Below are 22,030 nucleotides of genomic sequence, written 5' to 3' on the forward strand. Positions count from 1 at the left end.
GTCCTTAAGTGATCCCGAAAGGGTTTTGTAAAGGCGGCAAAATGCTGTCGACACAAATCCGGAAGCTTCGAAAGAACCTGAAAACAATGCCGTAACTGTCCTGAAATGTTTATACCCAACGTGTACTTGAATATGCATACAAGAATCGAGATATACACATATGGCCTTCATTACATCGTCATTATCTGCATCGAAACATTTTCTGATTGAACAACATCTGTCCGTCCATCCGTTATCATGATAACTAGAGCAAAAATTGAGATATTATTACGAAATTGGGGATACTGGCTTAGCCAGAACATATTGATGTTGAAAATAAGCGAAGTAAGACGACTTTTTCATATAGAAAATTTCGAATAATGAAAAAAAAACGCATTAATTCATTATCAAAGTGCTGAAGCTTGTTACGTGGATTGACTTTATGATCCAAAATAAAAATTTGATAAAATTTTGGAAAATTATAAAAAGACTTCACAGTCTGTTATTAAAAAAATGCAATATTTATAGTGGTATTTCACTTTTGTATTGATATGGCCGAGCAAAGTACGAATGGAGTTAAATAAAACTATGGAGAAAACAATTTCCTAGCAATATGAGTCGTTTCGTCTGTGGTACTAGATGTCGGCAGAGAAAGTGATGAATCGAAGGAAGCTCATTATTTTCCCATCAAAAATGCAGTAGGGGTCATGCAATCATTCGGTTTGTTTCATAACATATTAACGGCTTGTTTCATAACAACATAACGTTTCATAAATATCTAACTCGTGGCCTTAGTATATATTTATTTCGAAAACCTTTCGAACCCTCAGATGCTGCTGTGCCATAGCAAACAAAAGCCACTGACATTACCTTTGCACGTCAGCGCTTAGTAAAATATCTGTAGAAGTCCGATTTTATTAAAATGTATTTGCTGTACTATCCTGGGACTGTCTTGTTGTTGTTGTTATTGTAGCGATAAAGGTTTTGGGGAGAGTTATCGATGTTGATGGTACTTTGCCAGATACAGATCCCGTACGTTCCGGTAACAATAAAAAACGGTTTAATATGCCCACATGGAACGCACGTTACACCACCACTCTTTGCATCATTTGGGTAAGCCCTCTAACTCGCTATGGGAGGGCAGTCTAGCTGCGCTTAGGTTGTTAATATTATTTTCGATAATTGGCCTTAGGTTTTTTAGAATACGTTTTTAATATTCGGACTTTTAGGTAGACTGTTCTTTAGGAAATAGTTTACAAATAATCACTTCTCATAAAACTCACCTGCATAATGGGATATGTGTAGCGTCCCTTCCCCACACGTTCGATAATCACCAGCTTCGTTGTATCGCTTAGAATCCGTTCGATGTTAGATGATGCGAGTACTGGACGCGTAGGCTGTATAATTGGTACAAAATCTTTATTACGTTCAGCGAATACGCGATCGAATGAAGTGCGTCGATCGCTATGTGAACGTCCATATTGCTGAGGACGTTGGTTTTTATTATCTTTATTTTTGCTATTGCCAACATTACTACCACCCAAATCTTGCCAAGCCTCCATTAAACTGTTCATGGAAATAATAGAATTACGTTCGCTAACTAAACCAGTCTCATCACCACCACCACCCAAACATGATTTGGATTTACGAAATTGTTTTGGATTCCCAAATGCGCCTGATATACCGAATGCTTTCACTTTATTACATTTCTTGCATGGTACCATAAGAGCGGCGGTCAATAAATCACTGGCGCTTGGCAATTTTTTTGTATTTTTATTTTCATGGCGCTGTTGTTGTCGACGGCGTGTTGTATATTTGTTTTGTTGAAAATCCTGTGAAGGCAGCGAATCGGTATCATCAGCTGTGTTGTTGTTGCTGTTGTCGAAGCACAAATCATACAAATCATAATCACGATCTTCATCATAGTAATCTTCGTCGGTGATTGTGCTGGGCGTGCTAGATACGGGTATATGATATTTGTTGTTTTTATTTTTTTGATTGCTACTACTATTGGAATTGTTGTAATTATTATAGTTGTTGTAGTGATGATTGGTGCTAAAGATGACGCTATTACGCTTTTCAATACGCTTCCATTGGATTTTGTTTTTGGTGTTTGTGGAAATTTTGCTATCATTTTTATTTTTATTGTTGTTATTTTTCTTGTTACTTATTTTGTTGTTGTTATCAGCTTGTTGTGTGCCTGGCTGTTGTTTTTGTTTGTTTTCGCTACGTGTTTTGCTGTTTGTTTTGGAGTTCTTATCGGCGCTATTTTTATTATTATTGCTCACAGTTCGATTGTTGTTGATTTTATTTACATTTGTTGTCGTTTTGCATTGCAATTGTTCTTCTAGATTTTTTCGTATTTTTGTTTCGTTATCATTGCTGGTGGCGCATGAATTCGCCTCAATATTGCCGCTACTGTTATTGTTGTTGCTATTAACGGCGGAAACTGTTTGTGTTGCAGTTGTAGTTTGTATAAGTTTTGTTGTTGTTTTGACATTCTCATCAAGCATGTCATTACTATTAACATTTTTCATTTTGTTAGCAACATTGTTATTGTTATTACTTTCTTTGTTATCTGCGCCGGTTTTCTCATTATTGGTTTTGTTGTTGTTATCAAGCTTTTGGGAATTTTTGCACTTGTTTTTCTTTGCTTGCTGCTGTTTCTCTTGTTCTTGTTGTTGTTGCTTCTCCTCTTGTTCCCCCAAAGGTGTTTGCTGCTGTTGCTCTTGTTGTTGCTGTTGTTTTTGTTGTGCGCTACTTATTGAACCCCATGTTGTTGTACCGCTCATTACAACAACACCAACCGTTTGTCGTTGCTGCTTCACTTGTTGCTTTGAATTTTTTGCTTTTGAATTTGTTGTCGCCAACGTTGCTGCTTTGTTGTTGTTGTTCGAATTTACCATTATGCGTTTTTAGCTAACGTCAATAACACACACTTATGCACACACACACACACGTAGCAGTGTTTTTGGTTTGAAGCACCGTTCGTTGCAGCGCTATTGTTGTTTTTGGAATGTTGGCGATTTTTAGTTATGCCGACACTTATTATTTGACTTTTTTAAAGAAACTTGACTTTTTATGGATTATAAAAACGAGAAACTTAGTTAATTCGCAATTTCCAGCTTGTATGAGCTTGCTGCTTTGCCTATTACATTCAGCTGTTCACTTTTACAGCAAATATATAATTTTTTTAGATCTTCAAAAATTCGAAATTAATTTCGAAATTGCACAAATGCACTTTTTTCTTTTCTAAACAAAAAAAAACACGCTGATTTTACTGCTAAGTATTTTTTTTATAACTTCGAATATTCGAAATTCACTTAAGTTTTCTTTAGTTATACCTTTCAACAGTGTTTATACATCTGGTACTTAGCTTGTGATTTTAACAAACTTCATCAATAACTTTCCCAATAGATTTTAAAATGCGATTCGTTCTATACGTCAGTTATTAAGCGCCCCTTTCGATTTTCAACTGTAAACGTAAAAAAAAGAAAAATTTTTCCTTATCCAGAATAAAAGAAAACAACACTGTTGCTTTTAGTTTTCAGCAGCCACTGAGCCTTTAAATTAAACCAAAAAATTCTTCAGCTTTGTTTATTACTGCTGGTTTTGCTTGCTGATGTTGATCCGTTAGAACCAACAATGTGCCTGCACTGCGCAATTCACCACGCTAGCTTAATTATTGTTGTTGTTTTTTATTCGGTTTAATGATTTACTTGTTGCGGTGTTTTTAATTTCACCTTTCTCTTTCCACTTTTTCAAATGCTTTGCTCTATTTTGTATTGCTTACTCGATCATTTCTACAAACTCTACACGCACACACAGTATGTTTGTTATATGTACATATGTACAATGCACATATTTACTTGGTATATCAGCTTTTTTAGTGCTGTTGTTTTATTAGCTATTGTTGTTAAAAACGGATTGGGGGGTTAGAATATACCCGCGGTAGGTATGCCTGTCTTAAGAGGCGACTAAAATACCAGATTCAAGGGGTGTGTAGCGCAACCTTTTCAGGTTGCCAGCGCAATATATAGCTTCTCCAAACCCAATTGTCAACCTTACCTTCGAGCGGCGAATTCCGTTTCACTAACAGACGAGGATCTAGCGACCCCAAGCTCCTCATGGAACTTGAGGGTGGGGAGGGAGGGATGGCCTGAAGGTTTAATGTGGCCATATAAATCGATCCCGATATGGTCGGGCTAGCACCTTAATGGAGCTGTGTTACCGGAGCGTACCGGATCTGTATCCGGCAAAGGACCATCACATCGATAGCCTTCGGGGAGCAACCTTATCGCTATAACAACAACAACAACCGTAAAAATGCTATGAGGGAACAAATTTTCGTTCGAGAAGATTAGGATAACTAGCTGGGTTGATTTGTTGGCCATGTTCATCTGTACGTTTGTCTGTTTAAACGCCAAACTAGTTCCTCAACTTTTTGGATATTTTGATGAAATTTGGTGAGCTGGTATATTTTGATGTCCAATTAAACATTTGCCGAAACCGACCGGATCAGGGCACTCTAGCATATAACTCCCACACAAACGATTAGATAAGACGGTTTTTTGTCAAAGCATCCTCATTTTAACAGCTTGCAGCTTCAAACTATGGAGAGACAACATGAAAAATAAGACTTTTGTGAACCGCCAAAGTAATTGCTGTTTTTATGCGACTAAACTAAATAAAAACACAAACAACAACGTCTGTCGAGACTGAAAGTAAAGTCCTCACACGGCAAATGAAGATCATGCTCTGCAAATCACTTATCGATCCCGTCCTGCTATATGGTGCTATGACAACATTGGCTTTGACAACATCAGATGAGGCGGTTCTGGGAGTGTTCGAGAAATAAGTTCTTCGAAAAATTTATGGGCCTCTAGGCATTGGCGACGGCGAGTAACGAAGAAGATTTAATGACGAGATGTACGAGCTTTATGCAGACACTAACAAAGTTCACCGAATTGAAACGCAGCGGCCCGCCTACGAAAGTAGGGGAAGCCAACAGAATCTTACTTGCAGCAATTTTAGGAAATGAAATTTTTTTAATTTTTCAGCGGCAAGTTCAAACTTCGGATTTTGTTTTAAAACAAGTACTGTTTAGAAGTTTCTATTTTTTGACGTTTTGAACTTTTTGGGTTTGGTCTTAAAACATTTTTATACCAAATAAAATCAGAAAGCATAATAGTAGTAATTTGAAAGGGTTTCAATTTACTAGGTCAAACAAGTTTGAAAACTTGCATTAACCGATGAATGGTTTAAAACTTAACATACAATTTTTAATCGTGTGCCTAGACAGTACGACAAAGGCAGTCAGCATTTCTGGAATAAGCAGTTAATCCCACATAAAGGTTTAAGGGATAGCTCGGAAACAGGATTTGTAGGCGAGAGGGCGACATAGAAAAGGGCGGGGACCGAATTGTCTCGTTAATAAAGAAAAACTTGTAGACAGAATGTTTACCAGTCTTACCGCCGCTAATGGACAATGCAATGGGGACAACGAATTTCGTTACACGTCAGTTACTTGCACCATTCACAGTACAATGTTGTTTTCACCGCGAACAGAGAAATTATTACTGACACCTTTATAGACCCTTTGCTGCTCTAACTGATCCAACTAGTGTACTTGAAGATGAATGCCGTTTTCATGATATTAAAATTGCTGTTTGGTGCCGTTAGCAAGTTCGCCAGGATATGATCAAAGACTTCTGCCCAAGCCAGTACTGCATTTTGCCCTAGCAAAGACCGGTAAGCAACTTCATCAAGTCGATTATGTAAATGCCCTGATAAGGCATATTAATGTGGAGATTTCATCTTATGAGCAACTTACTTAAGAGCAAGCAAGAGATACAACACCTGAGAAAATGGATGGAATCTAATTGCGGCTGGCTTTCAGATTCAGTGGATCGTCCCCAATTCGTTTGGCAGGTGTAGGTATACAAGATCGAATGCCAGATAATCAATGCACTTCACCCGCTGCTTTCGTGTAACGACAGCTGATATAGGCTATAGGTGCTCCAGAATCAGCGAAGGTGGTGCTAAAGCACCTGGAAACTACGTTAATAGTGGGCCCCAGCGGGTTAGGGGATCAGAATATACCCGCGGTAGATATGCCTGTCGTAAGAGGCGACTAAAATACCAGATTCAAGGGGTTGTGTAACGCAACCCTTCAGGTTGCCAGCGCAATATATAGCTTCTCCGAACCCAATTGTCAACCTCACCTATCCGCGGCGAATCCTGTTTCACTAACAGACGAGGCTCTGGCGACCACAAGCTCCTCATGGAACTTGGGGGTGGGGAGGGAGGAATGACCTGAAGGTTTAATGTGGCCACATAAATCGTTCCCGAGATGGTCGGGCTAGCACCTTAATGGTGCTGTGGTACCGGAGCGTACCGGATCTTTATCCGGCAAAGGATCATCACATCGATAACACTCCCCAAAACCTTCGGGGAGCAACCTTATCGCTACAACAACAACAACAACAACGTTAATAGAGTAATTGACTAAAGGTCTAAACCCCTCACTTTGGGCATTAAGTATGGTATGCAACAACACTAGTCACACTAAAACTGTATAAATATGGCAATATAGTAAGTAACTTTCAGTGCTCTTCCTTAACACCTAAGCGCAAGCGATGGACAGATGAGAGATTGATAATAATTGATTGACCTATTCCTCGTGTAGGTAAATTTTTACAAATTAAAGCCCTCATCGACCTCTACAAATAATTTCTCTTATATCCTCTGTGACACCTTCTCGAATCTGGCATTGCGTACTGACTTTCATGCCCAATAATTCAACGTCATCAGCACCTCGTTTATGGGAGTCATACTTAATGTGAATGTTGGTATATCATGGTCTGTCTTCACAAATTTTCCTTCAGTGAATAGAGCTAACACTTAATAGATATTTATTTAATAATTTGGTGCCCTCCGAAATGGCACTGGTTCTGAAATATTCGTTGACTTTGATTAATAACTTTAAATACATATGGAAGACTCAAGCGTTATTGGTACAAGTGTAGCTACCAACCAACCCTCACCAGTACTGCAGGTGATTGAGCAACATTTACAGGCGTAGTCGCTAGCTTGAAAGCCACTGCATTTTAGAGGAATCGGCGCGGATTTTCAATCTGGTATTTGCGTAGTGGACTAGGTTAGGTTGAACTGGCCGGTACATGAGGACCTCACATAGACTGAATGAGTCCGTAGTTTTTTCCTCCAAACCGCACTTCATACAGCATCTCTAACTAGCCTAATTTGAAAGCATGTAACGCCAGGAGGCAGTTTCCAGTCAAAATACCCGTCATGAGGCTACAGGCCTCTCTTTTTAATGGTAGGAGTCACTGTGTCAGTCTAAGGTTGTATGACCTGCACATGATCTTCGACACTTTGCAGCACCGCGCTTGGGAGGCTATCAATGCAAAAATTGGCGCGTCTGGGGTTTAATTAATTTTCTTCCAATGTTTGCGACGGCTACCATCATGTACGTCAAAAAATAATCATTAAAAAGGTTTTTATATTACAAAAGTTACAACTTTAACGACCCCTGATTTTAAGGAGCTTTATTACTGTTTGGCAAAGGCTCAGAAACAGATATCAGTTAACTACGGCCCAAATATTCAATTTCCCTTGAATACCCAGCACCAGACTTTTCCTACCTAGGCACATATCTTACTGTATAGATATACAAGCGCATTTACATACTTATAGGCCTGTAGATGTGTAAGATTGCGGTCGAGCACAATGAGTCAGCATGCCGGCTAATAAAAACCGGTTTGACAAAAATGAATGTATGTAACCCTATGCAGTAGATAAAGCACGTGTTGTTGTTATGGTTGCTGTTGGGTGAAGCACTGCTACGACATCAACAACAAAAGAGCACGTGCTAATGTATACATTTGTATGTATTTAACAGAGGCCGAAACTGTTATTCCTTTTATAATCAGACCATTCTAAATATTCTCGCGTAATTTTGTTCTCGCGGATTTTTTTATTCCCGCGGAAAAATTCCTCCAGTTCTTTTCTCCTAGGGAGAAGAAAAATTGGGGAATAGGAATTTCGAATTTTCGAAGTCAGCTGTTTTGTCAATTGAAATTTCGTTGCGCATTTCTTATTTTGTTTAAAAAATTGAAAAGTTTAATTATTGTTGCGAATTTGTTTGAAATTAAGAAAAAAGGTATAAACAATGCACATTATTGCATTTCATGTGATATTCACTGAAATGAGTAATGAATTGGTGCCACAGCAACATCAACAGAGGGGCATAAGAAGAAAACGGCGGGATAACACAAATCCGCTGGAGTTGCCTGCTTTCATTCTGCAAAGCAATGTTCTGGCGGCCACGTCGAGTTGAGTTCGCCTTTCGCCATATGCCAAAATCTAATTAGGCCTTCTTAAAAAATCCTTGCGCAATTTCTGGATGGCTGCATCAAATATGCGAAGAACTCTTCCGTTGCTTATGATATACTTTTCGACTTAAAATAAAGAATATTGTGGTTGTTGTTGTATTAACAGTGAGAATATTGTGGTAGAATGTAAATACATATTTTATCACAAATTTGTACAAATAAGTGTTCTTTCTTAAATGAACGAATTTCCTTTAACTATTTTGATGCATTCCCTTTAATTTAACTAGTGAAAAAACTCCTATGAAATGGCAAAGAAATCTCCCTCTCCCTTACATGCATAATATCTACTTTTCTCCCATAACCGGTTTCCTCTTTTTCGAACATTGTTCAGAATAGGAGGAAAGGGAGAAGTGAAAAAACTCACAAGGAATTTTTATTTAGAATACGAGGAATGCGAGAAGGGAAAAAACTCGCACGGAATTTTCGTTTAGAATTGGTCTGAATATAATTCCTTGCAAAACTATTAATTTTGGACTTTTAATATATTTGGATCAAGATAAAAATTATTTCTGATTTTTATTTTTGAGTCCGATAGATCTAGTTAAACTCGGACTTTTAAATATAAAAGTCCGGAAATAAAAGTTAAATCCGGACTTTTATTTTTTAAGGCCGAAATAAAAGTCCCGCTTGATAACAAAGAAACGGCTTATCCGAAACAAACATTTTTTTTTAATTCGGATAAGCCGTTTCTTTGTTACCAAGCCGGACTTTTCTTTTGGCCTTAAAAAATGAAAGTCCGGATTTAACTTTTATTTCGGGACTTTTATTTTTAAAAGTCCGTGTTTAACTAGTTCTATCGGACTAAAAAAATAAAAATACAGATTTTACTTTTATATGTGGACTTCTATGGAAAAAGTTCGAAAAATAAAAATGGATGCATGATTCGACATGATATTGCTATAGGGATACCTGGAAACTCAAACATTTTCACCTAGGACAATTTTTTGACCAGGACTTTTTCGACTCCGAAAAAAAAATTATTATTTTCCGTCCCTGGTATTTAAGGAAGTTTGTTGTACAAATACATACAACTCATTAAAAGATCATCATCGTCATTCATTGGTGCAAAAGTGCCTAGGCGATTTTGATCGATCCCCACCAGACAGCCAGGCAGCTTTACGTGTCTTGAATCTTACACAATTACTTCAAAGCTAATAGAGAAATGCATTGGAGTCTGGCATTTAAAACAAGGAGTTTTTAGGATGGGTTCACGGACATCAGGGACATGAAAGTAATGAACAGGCAGACCACATAGTCGAGCGGGGTACTATAGCAGCATTCACGGCAATTTACCCAATAGTTAATTTATTTCCACGTAAAGGTTGTCTTGCCAACTTCAGATAGGTGATTTAGAGCCCACCTGTGAACTCACAACGACACACACTAGGAATAGGTTTCAATGTCCAGGACAAATACAGAGTGCCAGCAACGACAGTATACAAACTCATTAATCTAAGCAGAGATAACCTACGAACTCTCACTGTGTACTATTCAGAACACCATAATCTACGATATAAGCTAAGTAAATTAACTCTATCCGATACATAAGTTTGTCGCATTTGTGAACTAAAAGATGAGACGACAGTTAACATTCTCTGCGGATGCGTCGCTCTGGTAAGTCAGAGGCTCTCGTATCTAGGTGGTGTGACTCCTAATTTTTTGTGATATGGAGTTGAAAGTCTGAAGAGATACTTAAATGGTAAATGGCTGAAAGGTCAGGCATCACAATAGTAAAAGTGTAGTGCTAAACCTAAATTGTCTGTATGGGACATGCGTGTTTGTACGGGACATGTACGGAATTCAACTTTTAAGTTTTTACTTTCTCATCCCCGTCGGCCTATGTGGTGTGTGGCATGCTCCGCCTACCACACCGAGGGTCTTGGGTTCAACTCGCAAGTTACCGCAAAAATTAAAAAAAAAGTGTTTTCAATTAACAAAAAAGTTTTTCTAATCGTGGTCGATCCGTAGTGATTGGGCAAGCACTTTTGTCGCAAACTATGCGATAATTAGTTGCGCCGAGAAAAAATTTTCCGCGCTTTCTTAAGTGCTTGGTTTGGGGGGCTTCGCTTAAATTCACGTGAAATTAACGAAGCACCCTAGTAAAAACTGACTTATCTCGTACTACACTGATCTAAGTACGAAATCGCTGGTATTTGCCGCGTATTAGGCGCTAATTAGTTGCGAAAAGAAACATTTTTAACTCCTTTTTAGTGATTGTTTTATTGTGCTTCGTGGTTTACGTGTAGTGTGCGAAGCACCCTCATAAAACTGACTTACATTTCCCTGATTGAAATGCGACTTAGCTGGTATTTTGTTGCTTATTAGCCGCTAATTAGGTACGATATTTTTACATCGTCCGATATATCAGTATCTACTAGCACCTCCCATCCTAGGAGACTTGTGTGCTTGCGTAACATACCGAAGGTCCCGTCGTCGTAATATATGGACCAGTGCATCCCTATCAATTTGAGTTTAGGTGTAACCTAACGAATACGACCAGTGCACCTTATTGTAGAGTAAGCTTACCAAATTCAACTAAACCAAGTACATTTTTGTAAACCGACTACCATGTCCATAAGGATTGGAAAGGACTCTTCGAGCCACCCGAAACTAAATTAGGCTTTAGATTAGCTAGACAAGTAAGTTCTGCTTTCTCTAAAAGGCTAGCAAGTGGGTTTTGTGGTAAATGTGGATAAGACGTAGGACTTGCTGTCATTCAAGAAATAATCAGCGCGTTCGCGCTTTGTCAACCTCGTCACTGATGACGAATATATGTAAATTGGAGACTGTAAAGGACTTCGTCTATCTGGAAACCAGCAAATCAGCAGAAAACAGAAAACAACTCTTGCCAACAAGTGCAACTTTGTACAAAGTAGGCAATGGAAAAGTAAAGTTCTCTCTGGACGAACGAAATTCATGCTCTACAAGACGCTCATCATACCTGTCCTCATGTATGGGCACATATGGCCTTGGGAGTTTTTGAGAAACGCCGACGGCGAGTACCGAAGGATAATAAATCTGAGCTGTATGTGCTTCCCGGGGATATTAAAATGCAAGGTCTTTGCTGGCTAGTTATGTCAAGTTATGCGAATTAACGAAGAGGCTCTGGTCAAGAAAGTACTTCTATCGGTACCCGTACTTAGAAGCAGAGGAAGGGCAAAACCTCCACTGAGTTGAGAGAGGCGTAGGTGGGAGAAAACTTGATCTCCTTTGGTTCTCTCAATTGGCGTAATTAAGCGCGAAACAGCGATAGCTGGCGAACTTGTTACGAAACGGCCAAAATCGTTCCGACGCAATCGCGAGTTTGAATGAGTTACCTTCACAGATAAAGTTTGCTAACCGAATTTTCTTCAAAATGAGCCGAAGGTCCTGCCTACCGACCTAACATAAACCCACATTGAATTCAAGAAACTTTTATTTAAATTTTCAAGGTTCCTTAAATGCATTGAGTCGATGATATTCTAACGTGATCAACAACAACTTAGCCTGTATAATACAGTTTTCACACAGAAACTTAATGATCTCATTTCACCTTCTAATGAAATCGTAAATTGTTTGCTTTCACACAGAAGTAGTTGCTCGATTAGTATGAAGGATGAAATGTTAAGGAAATAAAATGACAATGCTATATGACAGACAATCATGGCGGAACGATACAAGGTGGAAGCATGGTGACATACCTACATACATAAATAAGAATTCCATGTACTTTGTTTTTGTAAATTCGATGGACAAATGTCAAAATCGTACTGCACCGGAAGTTTGATGTATCAAATCAAATAAAAAAAGGTTATAATCAGTTGTTCGATGCGGCCACCTTGTATCGTTCCGCCATGCAGACAATGACATTTACTTTGACAAATGACATTTTTAAGCACTGAACACACCAAAAACTAAGAAACTGAACGCTCCCAACAGAGTTGCATTGTGCTTTTGACTTCATTAGGCATTCGATTAGCTACTAATGAAATAATTATAGATTCGAAATTTGTAGGGAAGATTGAGCTCAAGAAGCGCCTTAATGAAGAAAACTGCCTTTATTATTCAATAAGCCGTCTGTGTGAAAACAGTATTAGTCATCTTTCTTTCGCTACAAAATAATTAACGTTTTCATTGACGTCAATCAAATGCTTGGCTAGAATATCAGATATGTATGTATGAAATATTTCATTTTTTAAATAGAAATAAAAAATTATTTTTGAATGCATATTCCCGGTAAGGAAAAACTTCTTTGTTCGTAGCGTCGAATAAACACTTTCAAGGTAGATTTTAAAAAAATACTTGTCGCGATTTACCTTCGAGGTAATTTAGGCCGGTCTTCTCTTTCAGTGCGCCTCGTGACCCTTTTTAATTTTCCTAAAAACTGGTAAGACGGGACCTATGTATGTATATATATTGTGCCGACTCCGAAACGGTAGCATCAAGGCAGATGAATTTTCACTGAGAAGCTTTTTATTGCAGAAACTCACTCGGAGCGTTTGCAAAACAACTTCGGAGGAGCGAGCCCGCTTGGAAAAACTGTTTTCTAATTGAAAAAACTCGATTCTTAATTATGATGTTTCTTTGCCCGGGACTTGAACCCAGGACGTCGGTGTGGTAGGCGCAGTACGCTACCATCACATCACAGCTATATAATAAAAATACAAAAAAAAAAAACAGTTCTAAGAAATGGAAGGTTGAGCTTAGCAGGTATATTAACTTTAGTTAGGTTCTAAGTACAGTTTTGTGTAGTCTATGACAACAAACAATACGGTTTTAATAACAATAATGAGTTCAGATACGGCAAGTTTGAAGGTCTCAGCTTTATTCCACCATCAAAAATCTTAAGACTAAATCGGCAGTTTTATAATTTTCTGAAATTCAGGGTTAGCCAAGAAATTATATTGGGTTAGTGACGTCATTAAATATTTGACTTTGAATAGGTGTAGAACTTACGACTCAATTTACGTTTTGAAAGTGACTTACGCTAAGTCCATATGATGCGCCTTAATATACGGGACAGCCTCAGCTGTATTAGCCGTATGGAGGACGACGAGCTGGAATCATCCAGTCCCTTTATGCTTAGCTGTCCAGCCTTTGCGTAGACAAGCCGTAAGTAACTAGAACGAAACGTATTCGACCATCCGGAGAAAATATCCAGCATCGTTTTGCGTCTTATTTGCAACTTATTGGGTGCCACGCAGCAATTCGCTAAATAACTGGAAGCTAATATCACCCTTAAATTATGTGGTAGCGCAACTGACCAGAAAAAGACCAAGCAAGTGACCTGTCCTTTAACTGCCACTCAACCTAATCTAACAGAACTAAATTTCCTTTGGAAAAGAACATTTTTTACTATAAATTCAGTTGTATTAGAAAACTTGTATTTTTTCAGTGGAAGACCCGTCAACCCAGTCATAGCTACAGGAATTGGCGAAGGATCAAGTGTACAGGAAAGCTAGCGAGTGCGCTCCGGTATGGGCAGAGCCAGTATTGTCGGGGCTGAAAATAACCTCCTACGCGTAACACGCTTATATCCATTTGAAGAAAGCTATGGGTGTGAACGAAGACTGCTTTTGCGGACGCTATGTTTTACGTTCTCCTGCAGAATTTCGAAACTACTAAAACTGCGTGCTTTATTGCATCGGCCCAAACGATCTAGACAGTCTGATTTGCTAACTATGTATTACAACAATCAGCTAATTAGATCTGAAACTCGTATGTATGTACTTAGGTATATGCATTAGGGTGGGTCGATTTGTATGGACGAAAGTTAACCGATATCGCGCCATTGATTTTTCGATAGGATTTGGGCTCAGGAACAAAAAGTTGCACTACGCATACCCAAAAAAATAATTTTCGAGCCTACGAAATTTCATTTTTTTGCTTACTTTTTTTCGACAGTGATTTTCAGGGTTTTTTTCATGACCTACCAAAGAGTATATATTTGTTAAGAGGCGTCACTCGATACTTTTGTTGTTGCCAAACAAATTACTCCATGTTTTCTCAAAGAAGTCGTTGGTTTTTTTGTCAGATGTATTTATAAAAACGCCTTCTATACATTTTCGTGGGGTATTTGTGTTTATTTTATTGATTGTATTAAATTAATTAATTAATTCTCTTTCCAAAAATCGTAATTATGCAAAGTCACTTTACCGCATAAATATATAGGATTCAGTTAAAAAAAACTAAACAAAACTTCCTTGAGAATCACATTCGACATGACAGGGTTGCTTTGGCAACAACAAAGTATCGAGTGACGCCTCTTAAGACCTACTAAAAAAAATTTCATATGTCTCCCCTGTCCGATCCAAAAATTTCCGTTAAACATTTTCCTTTTTAAATAAACTGTTATCGCCAACGTTTTAAGCGGACATTTTTGTAAAAGTAAAAAAAAAAAAATGAAATTTCGCAGGCTGGAACTTTTTTTTTTCCTGAGCCCAAATCCCATCGAGAATCGATGGCGCGATATCGGTTAATAAATCGACCCAGTCTAATATGCATATCGGCTATTTGCAAGTATGTAGGTACTAACAGTTAAAGAAAAAACCTAACAAAGATATGATAAGATTTCTGTTTTCAAGTTTTAATTTCCTTGTCTCCTTCGCTGGCAAGATTTCGGTTACATTTCGTGGTTCCAATCCACATGCTTGTCCAAGCATGTTATAACATGTACCAGCGAAGAGCAGATCGGTCGGTGTGTTTTCAACTGGCGAGACAACAAGCTTACCCACATTAAATTTGCACGAATTGTCTTCAGTTCACATCTCTGTTATTCACACTACTTTCTTCAAACACATCTGTCTGTCACTTGAGCGCGATTGCACGAGGCGCATATTGCAAAAGTAGATCTGAACGGTGTAAGGGCAGAGGGAAAAAGAGAGTGTAAAGGAAATTGCACATTATTGTGTACGATGAGGTGTTTGAATTACCTACGAAGGTAAGTATGTATTTACAGTGACTAAGAAAAATATTCGATAAACGGGATGTGTGTAAAGGATCTGGCAAAGTTGACATAGTCATAACGCCATAGTCAATAGCATATTTTGACTTATCCAACCAACCTTATGGAAATCAATGTAATTGGTCAATGATTACATACCATAACGCCCTAGCAATAACCATACCATAGTCAAACAATTGGTTTTTGGTTTTTCGCCATATCCATAACCTATAAAAATTTGGAGGACTTATTTTTTGTGGTATATGTTTATATGCGTTTTCTTCATTTTTATGAAAATTTCACGATTTTTAGGTTAAAGCACCATTAATCTATCACATTGGCGATGGTTTTGGATATGGGTATGGTTACGACTATGGCGTTAGGGTTAAGGAAGTTTAATTGCTATTCTGTGCAGGAGGGAAATATTCCATCTTATCTGCTTGTTATGATCCGGAGCTAGATAGATCCAGATAGGTTTCTGGTTCAATTTATAAGCCAGATAATTTGTTTGGTTTCTTGTCTGTAGTTTGGATATACTGCCTTTATTAAACTGACTTTTTCAAAATAGATATCGCTGATTGGCCATTAGTCTTATGTGTAAATGAAACACAACAGCGACATCTGCCTATCACAACTCATGTGTACAAAAATATCATTAACTCTACTTTTGAAGTCTCCCAATGAGCCAGGACTTTCCGTGAGAATTGAGCTTGATACGAATCTAGCAAATAGAATCTAGTATGATGGCTATTGTCGATTAGTTGAGTCAACTAGCTTTACGTAGTAGTTCGCGTCTGAAGAGTATACTTTTGCCATGCGGCGTGATGGTAGCGTTCTCACCTACCTACCTAATCGTAAATTTTTTGCTTTCACACAGAAGTAACTGCTCGATTAGTATGAAGGATGAAATGTCAAGCGAATAAAATGACAATGCTATATGACAGACAATCATGGCGGAACGATAAAAGGTGGCAGCATGGTGACATACCTACACACATAAAAAAATTCCATGTACTTGTAAATTCGATGGACAAATGTCAAAATCGTACTGCGCCGGTAGTTGATGTAGGTTAAAGGTTATAATCAGCTGTTCGATGCGGCCACCTTGTATCGTTCCGCCATGTAGACAATCCCTGCAAAAAGTGTGGATTACGTGTTCCATTTTCTTCATGTTGGAGTACTCTAACAATACTCCTTTGCAATGCGTTTGCGGACCAGCCGATCATTGCTCGTTTTTTAACGACAGTGATCACGACACGATGACGATCGTACAGAGTTGCTAAAAGTAAAATATTGCATGCAAATAACTAATAATAAAATTTTACTTTGGCAACTCTAATAAAATGCAACAGCGCACTGGTTTTATGTATACATACTAAAGTACGTATAGAGAAATATTAGTTTCTTTATTCACGCAAATGTTAAATAACATAAGAATATTCGTAGTATAAAATATAAAAGTTTTATTGCCCCTCTTCATTTAGTTTCATTTTAAATTAAATTCGCTTCGATAATTCTTTCCGACACAATTCCTCTTAAGTACTTTGGCATATGATCCTCTGTGGGTGCTCCATGGAGTAATACAGTGAAAGTACTTTGGAAAGTACTATCACGTATGTACTCTATGGAATACTCACAAACAAAGCGAGAGTGGGATCACCTACTCCTCTCTTAGGGCATCGCAATGTTAATTGGAGCACATTTTTTGTATGAATACAGATTAGATTTGGAGCAGTCCTATACTCCCAAAGGAGTATTCCTTACATTATTTATAGAGTACTCGCGTTTTTTGAAGGGATGACATTTACTTTGACAAATGTCATTTTTAAGCACTGAACACACCAAAAATTAAGAAGCGGTAACGGAAGCGGAACGCTGCTACCAGAGTTGCATTGTGCTTTTGACTTCATTAGGCATTCGATTAGCTACTAATGAAATAATTATAGATTCGAATTTTGTAGGGAAGATTGAGCTCAATAAGCGTCTTAATATAGAAAACTGCCTTTATTATTCAATAAGCCGTCTGTGTGAAAACAGTATAAATGTGCTGAGAGCCGTAAATATGAAACTCTCACCAAGGAAAATACATAAAATAATTTTACTAAATATAATCTATAGAAACTGACGAAAGAATTGCTAAAAGTCACTGTACTCAAGTTGATTGGTATGTGTGAGCAGGAAGCGGGGTCCGCACTGGCAGAGGTGAGAACATGTTGTGACGTCAGTAAAACAAAAGGCGGCAAAACAACAATTAACTGTAGAAAAAGAAGGGCAAAGATGTTCAAAAAGTAGAACTCATATAAGAAAAATATGCGAAAGCAAGCATTGAAGTAAAGTGGGCGATAACTAAAAATTTGGCGAAAAACCGGAAGAGTAAAATATGCACATAAAAGCATTTTGGTTATTTATTTATACAGAGCGCATAAGTGACCAGTGACCAACTCAAAAACAGGTTGTTCGGAAAATGTGAGAAGTTTGCAGGCTTGCCCACATGACTTGAAGAATTTTTTACCACGCTGTTTTTTGTTGAGTAATGGAACGGCTATTTAATCCAGTTTAGAGATGGTTCGATCTAGAAATCAGGACCCCTGCAGAGTAAAGTCGCAAGTTTTTATTTAGCTCCTTTTAGATTTTAACGTGCAATATGTGGATATATAGCGGAAGAACCTTTTAAACCAATAGTAAATTATTTGTATGTAACTCTTATTTGTTTTGTTATTTCTTTGTTTTTTTTGTTTTGTACATAAAGACTTCATCTACACATTTCAAAACATGGGCGGAGGCAAAGTGTTTTCGGAAGGTGCAATCAATCGGCCCAGTTCACCAGCGGAAGTTCTGTCGGGTTTATTATACAAAAATTAAGGGCCTCATTCTCTACTACGAAAGAAAGGATCGTCCGTTTCGCCTCAGAGACGAATTGCTACTGTATTTGCACTATGTTAAACGCTGGCAACATATCATTGACAATTGCTTTCGCCTTCCTGTTTGACATGAAATAAGAAACGTAAAGGCTGAGCGAAAATGGTAGATAATTTCATTAGTAGACGAAATCGTTTAGAGGCGAATCGTTCGCCTTAGCTGTTGTTCGCAATACAGAATGAAGCCTTAAGCCCACCGCCACGACGACGATTGAAACTTATTATGCTTCTTCAAACCAAGTATTTCTACCACTATAGCTCACCCAGGCTTCAAACAAGCGACTCCTTGAAAGATTTCTTGGACTTAATGCTGGGGAGGATAATCCAACAGAGGAGAATTTTTAGTTCTTGCTGTCATCATAAAAAAATCGACTCACTAGCGTCTTGGCAGCCATATCACTTTTGACATACGCATATACGAAACTCGGAATAAATTTTTTATTATTAGGTGGTAGCGTGTAGCAAATGCTACTCTAGATTATGTAGTCACTTGAAAACTATAGTCCATCTCTTGACGAACAATAATCTATATGTTTTATGCCATCTTCGTTCTTATATATAGGGCAAACTCATATACATACATCTGGCGTTAAAGGCAGATGAGACGTGCCTTAGAATATGCGTGAGAAAAGTTTATCAGAAGGCTTGAAGACTGGTTACTAGCTCTCAATGTGGTAAAATCTAGCATTGGGCAGAAGTGGGTGACTAAAGAAATATGCAAGTGCTGGATGGCCTAAATCGTCTAGACGGGTAAGCGTCTTTTCATTAAGCTGATGAGGGGTTTAAAAGCCCCAAAACCCCAACCCTTATTCGCCCCTGTACATACACAGTTTACTCAATCAATTTGTGCGCTTTTTATACTCAGCGTGCTTTGCACATAGAGTATATTAACGTTGATTGGATAACGGTTGGTTGTACGGCTATAAAGGAATCGAGATAGATATAAACTTACATATATCAAAATCATCAGTGTCGAAAAAAAATTTGATTGAGCCATGTCCGTCCGTCCGTCCGTTAATACGATAACTTGAGTAAATATTGAGATATCTTCACCAAATTGGGTACGCGAGCTTATCTGGTCCAGAATAGATTGGTACTGAAAATGAGCGAAATCGGATGATAACCACGCCCACTTTTTATATATATAACATTTTGGAAAACACAAAAAACCTGAGTATTTATTTAGTAAATAATACACCTAGAATGCTGAAATTTGACATGTGGACTGACATTGAGACTCTGGATAAAAATTTGAAAATTTTTTTTAATGGGCGTGGCACCTCCCACTTTTGATAAAATAAATTTTACAAATATTATTAATCATAAATCAAAAATCGTTAAGCCTATCGTAACAAAATTTAGCAGAGAGGTTGCCTTAACTATAGGGAATGGTTTGAAGAAAAATTAACGAAATCCGTTAAGGACCACGCCCACTTTTATATAAAAGATTTTTAAAAGGGTCGTGGACGAATAAAATAAGCTATATCTTTGCAAAAAAGAGCTTTATATCAATGTTATTTCATTTCCCAAGTGGATTTATAACAATAAATAGGCAAAACTTCAAATTTAAAAAAATGGGCGTGGCACGGCCCCTTTTATGACTAAGCAATTTTCTATGTTTCGGGAGCCATAACTCGAAGAAAAATTTACATATCGTAACAAAATTGTGTACACATATTTTCCTTATAGCAGAAAATATTTCCAGTAAAAATGGATGGGATCGGTTAAAGACCACGGCAACTTAGATACAAAACAAGTTTAAAAGGGTCGTAGAGTAGAATAACTTAGCAAAAAATAGTTTTGAATCAATGATATTTCACTTATCAATTTTTATTATAAGAGGAAATGAGGAGACATTTTTTTTAAACCGACGGTGCCATGTGTTATGTAGAAATGTAATTTATCTGAAATGAAATTTACAATTGAAGCTCACGCTGAGTATATAATGTTCGGTTACACCCGATCTTAGACACCTTTGTTTTTATTTACATTTTTGCTATTAAGCAATCGCCAACGCTTTCAAAAAAAATTTCATTTCAATTTAAATTTGTTATTATGTAATTTGCGAAATTCTATTTTGAAATTGTATTCTTTTCTTTTTTTTTAATTAAATAAAAATAAATGAATACAAACGTTGAACTGTTTCCCCGCATTTTATGTTTTGGTTTTTAGAATGCGCTGTTTATTTTTGTGTTGCTGTTTATCTACTATTTCATAAAAACGGATTACATACTAGCAACACTTTCCAGATGCTTAAGGCCGCGGTACAATGACATTTCTCATATAGATGCGTTTAACACAAGCTTATGCATTCCAATAACATCGCCACAATCAACCAAGATGTTGCGTTTGTAAATATGAAGGAACTTCAGACGTGACAATTGAAGTTTATTACGCCTAGCCCATTCACATAAACAATTTCGCGAATCACTGTTGTAAACATTATCCCCTTACAACAAAGATACTTGCTAACATATTTTGCGTCGTATTCATTTGTTATATTACAGTTTTTTACCTACGAAAAATGTTACAAAAATTTACCAACCAATGGTAAATGTCGCTCATTCTACCGTTCTCCATAACAATGCGTGCAATCTACTCATAATGCATAAGTATGTGTTAAACTCATCGATATGAAAAAGTGCTTATGTGTCGGGGCTTTTTTTTTTTGTTTAGTTAAGTGCGTAAATTGTCTATGGCTTGTTCTGTTTTTTAATACACATAGGGATGAGACGATATCATTAAAGTACCGACACCTGTACTTGTAAGTAGCAATGAAAAAAAAACAAATACATATCTCATACTGATTAATAATTTAATCAGATATTGAGATAACAATAATCAATGAAAGAGGGATACTGAGACAAGCTCGGAATTCGCGGTTGAGTTGCCGAACAACTGGGTGCCATTTACCTAAAAATGGAATGTCGGGGCATAGATTGGCCCTCGACCTCACCAAGGCTGATTGACTTGAGCACCCGACTTCAGCCCATTGGTAACAACTTTGTTGGGTCTGTGATCAACGTATATTGATACGCGTTTAAGTACACCATGGGCTTGGGTCATCCATGAGAGGTACCCGCGTAAACTTTTACGCTCAGGTCTTATTCTCCTGTCCTTGGGATTGGCCCCTAGTGGGAGATTGTGATTTCATCTTCGTCCTTACATGCAGTACGGGGTACCTAACTATATTTTAATTCGAAGTCAAACCACCTCAGATTTTTTCAGATTCCTGTTTTGTGAGCTATAATAACCTCATCAGTAAAATGTTACTAAAATTCCCCGAGCGCTTTTTGAGAAAACTGCATTTTGGTGCATCATCATATAACATCAATTGCATTGTTTGACAGTGAAAATATATTCTTGCCGATATGTACCATCCATCATTTGTAAGTCTAATCGAGCACATAGTCCCCACGTACTTAGAATTTCCAATATACTCTCAAAACCGGGGTAAGGGGCCAAATACCTCCTTTGCATAGGTTGATTCACATATTGGCTTATAACTTGATTTTTGATTGGGCTAAGAACAAAACATTTATGTCATTAGAAAATTGATATTTTTGCATTCCTAGCGAGGATAATTTTTAAATTTATGTTTTGAAATGTAAGGGAAACCTCACAAAATATACACCCCTATTATGAAATCATACGATACACAATAAACGCTTGCAATCATACCGCAATAAACGCTCGCTGTCATACCGTAATATGAAACAAATTCCAACACGTGAAACCCGATCATTAGCGTTTATCGTTTATCGTGGTATTGCCATACGCTAACTATCGCATCGGCG

The 22,030-nt window shown here is 37.6% G+C and overlaps 1 protein-coding gene across 1 annotated transcript in view; it reads right to left on the minus strand.

Moving 5' to 3' along the window:
* Nucleotides 1–22,030, minus strand: part of LOC137245567 (transcription factor SPT20 homolog) — a 534,100-nt gene that overhangs the window by 507,514 nt on the left and 4,556 nt on the right. Inside the window, 1 exon segment of the mRNA XM_067776456.1 lies at nt 1,263–3,231. Within this exon segment, the coding sequence (XP_067632557.1) occupies nt 1,263–2,885 (1,623 nt within the window). The 5' untranslated portion in view covers nt 2,886–3,231.

The sequence above is a fragment of the Eurosta solidaginis genome, chromosome 3 (assembly GCF_040869045.1).
Source record: "Eurosta solidaginis isolate ZX-2024a chromosome 3, ASM4086904v1, whole genome shotgun sequence".
In the NCBI taxonomy this organism is placed as follows: Eukaryota; Metazoa; Arthropoda; class Insecta; order Diptera; family Tephritidae; genus Eurosta; species Eurosta solidaginis.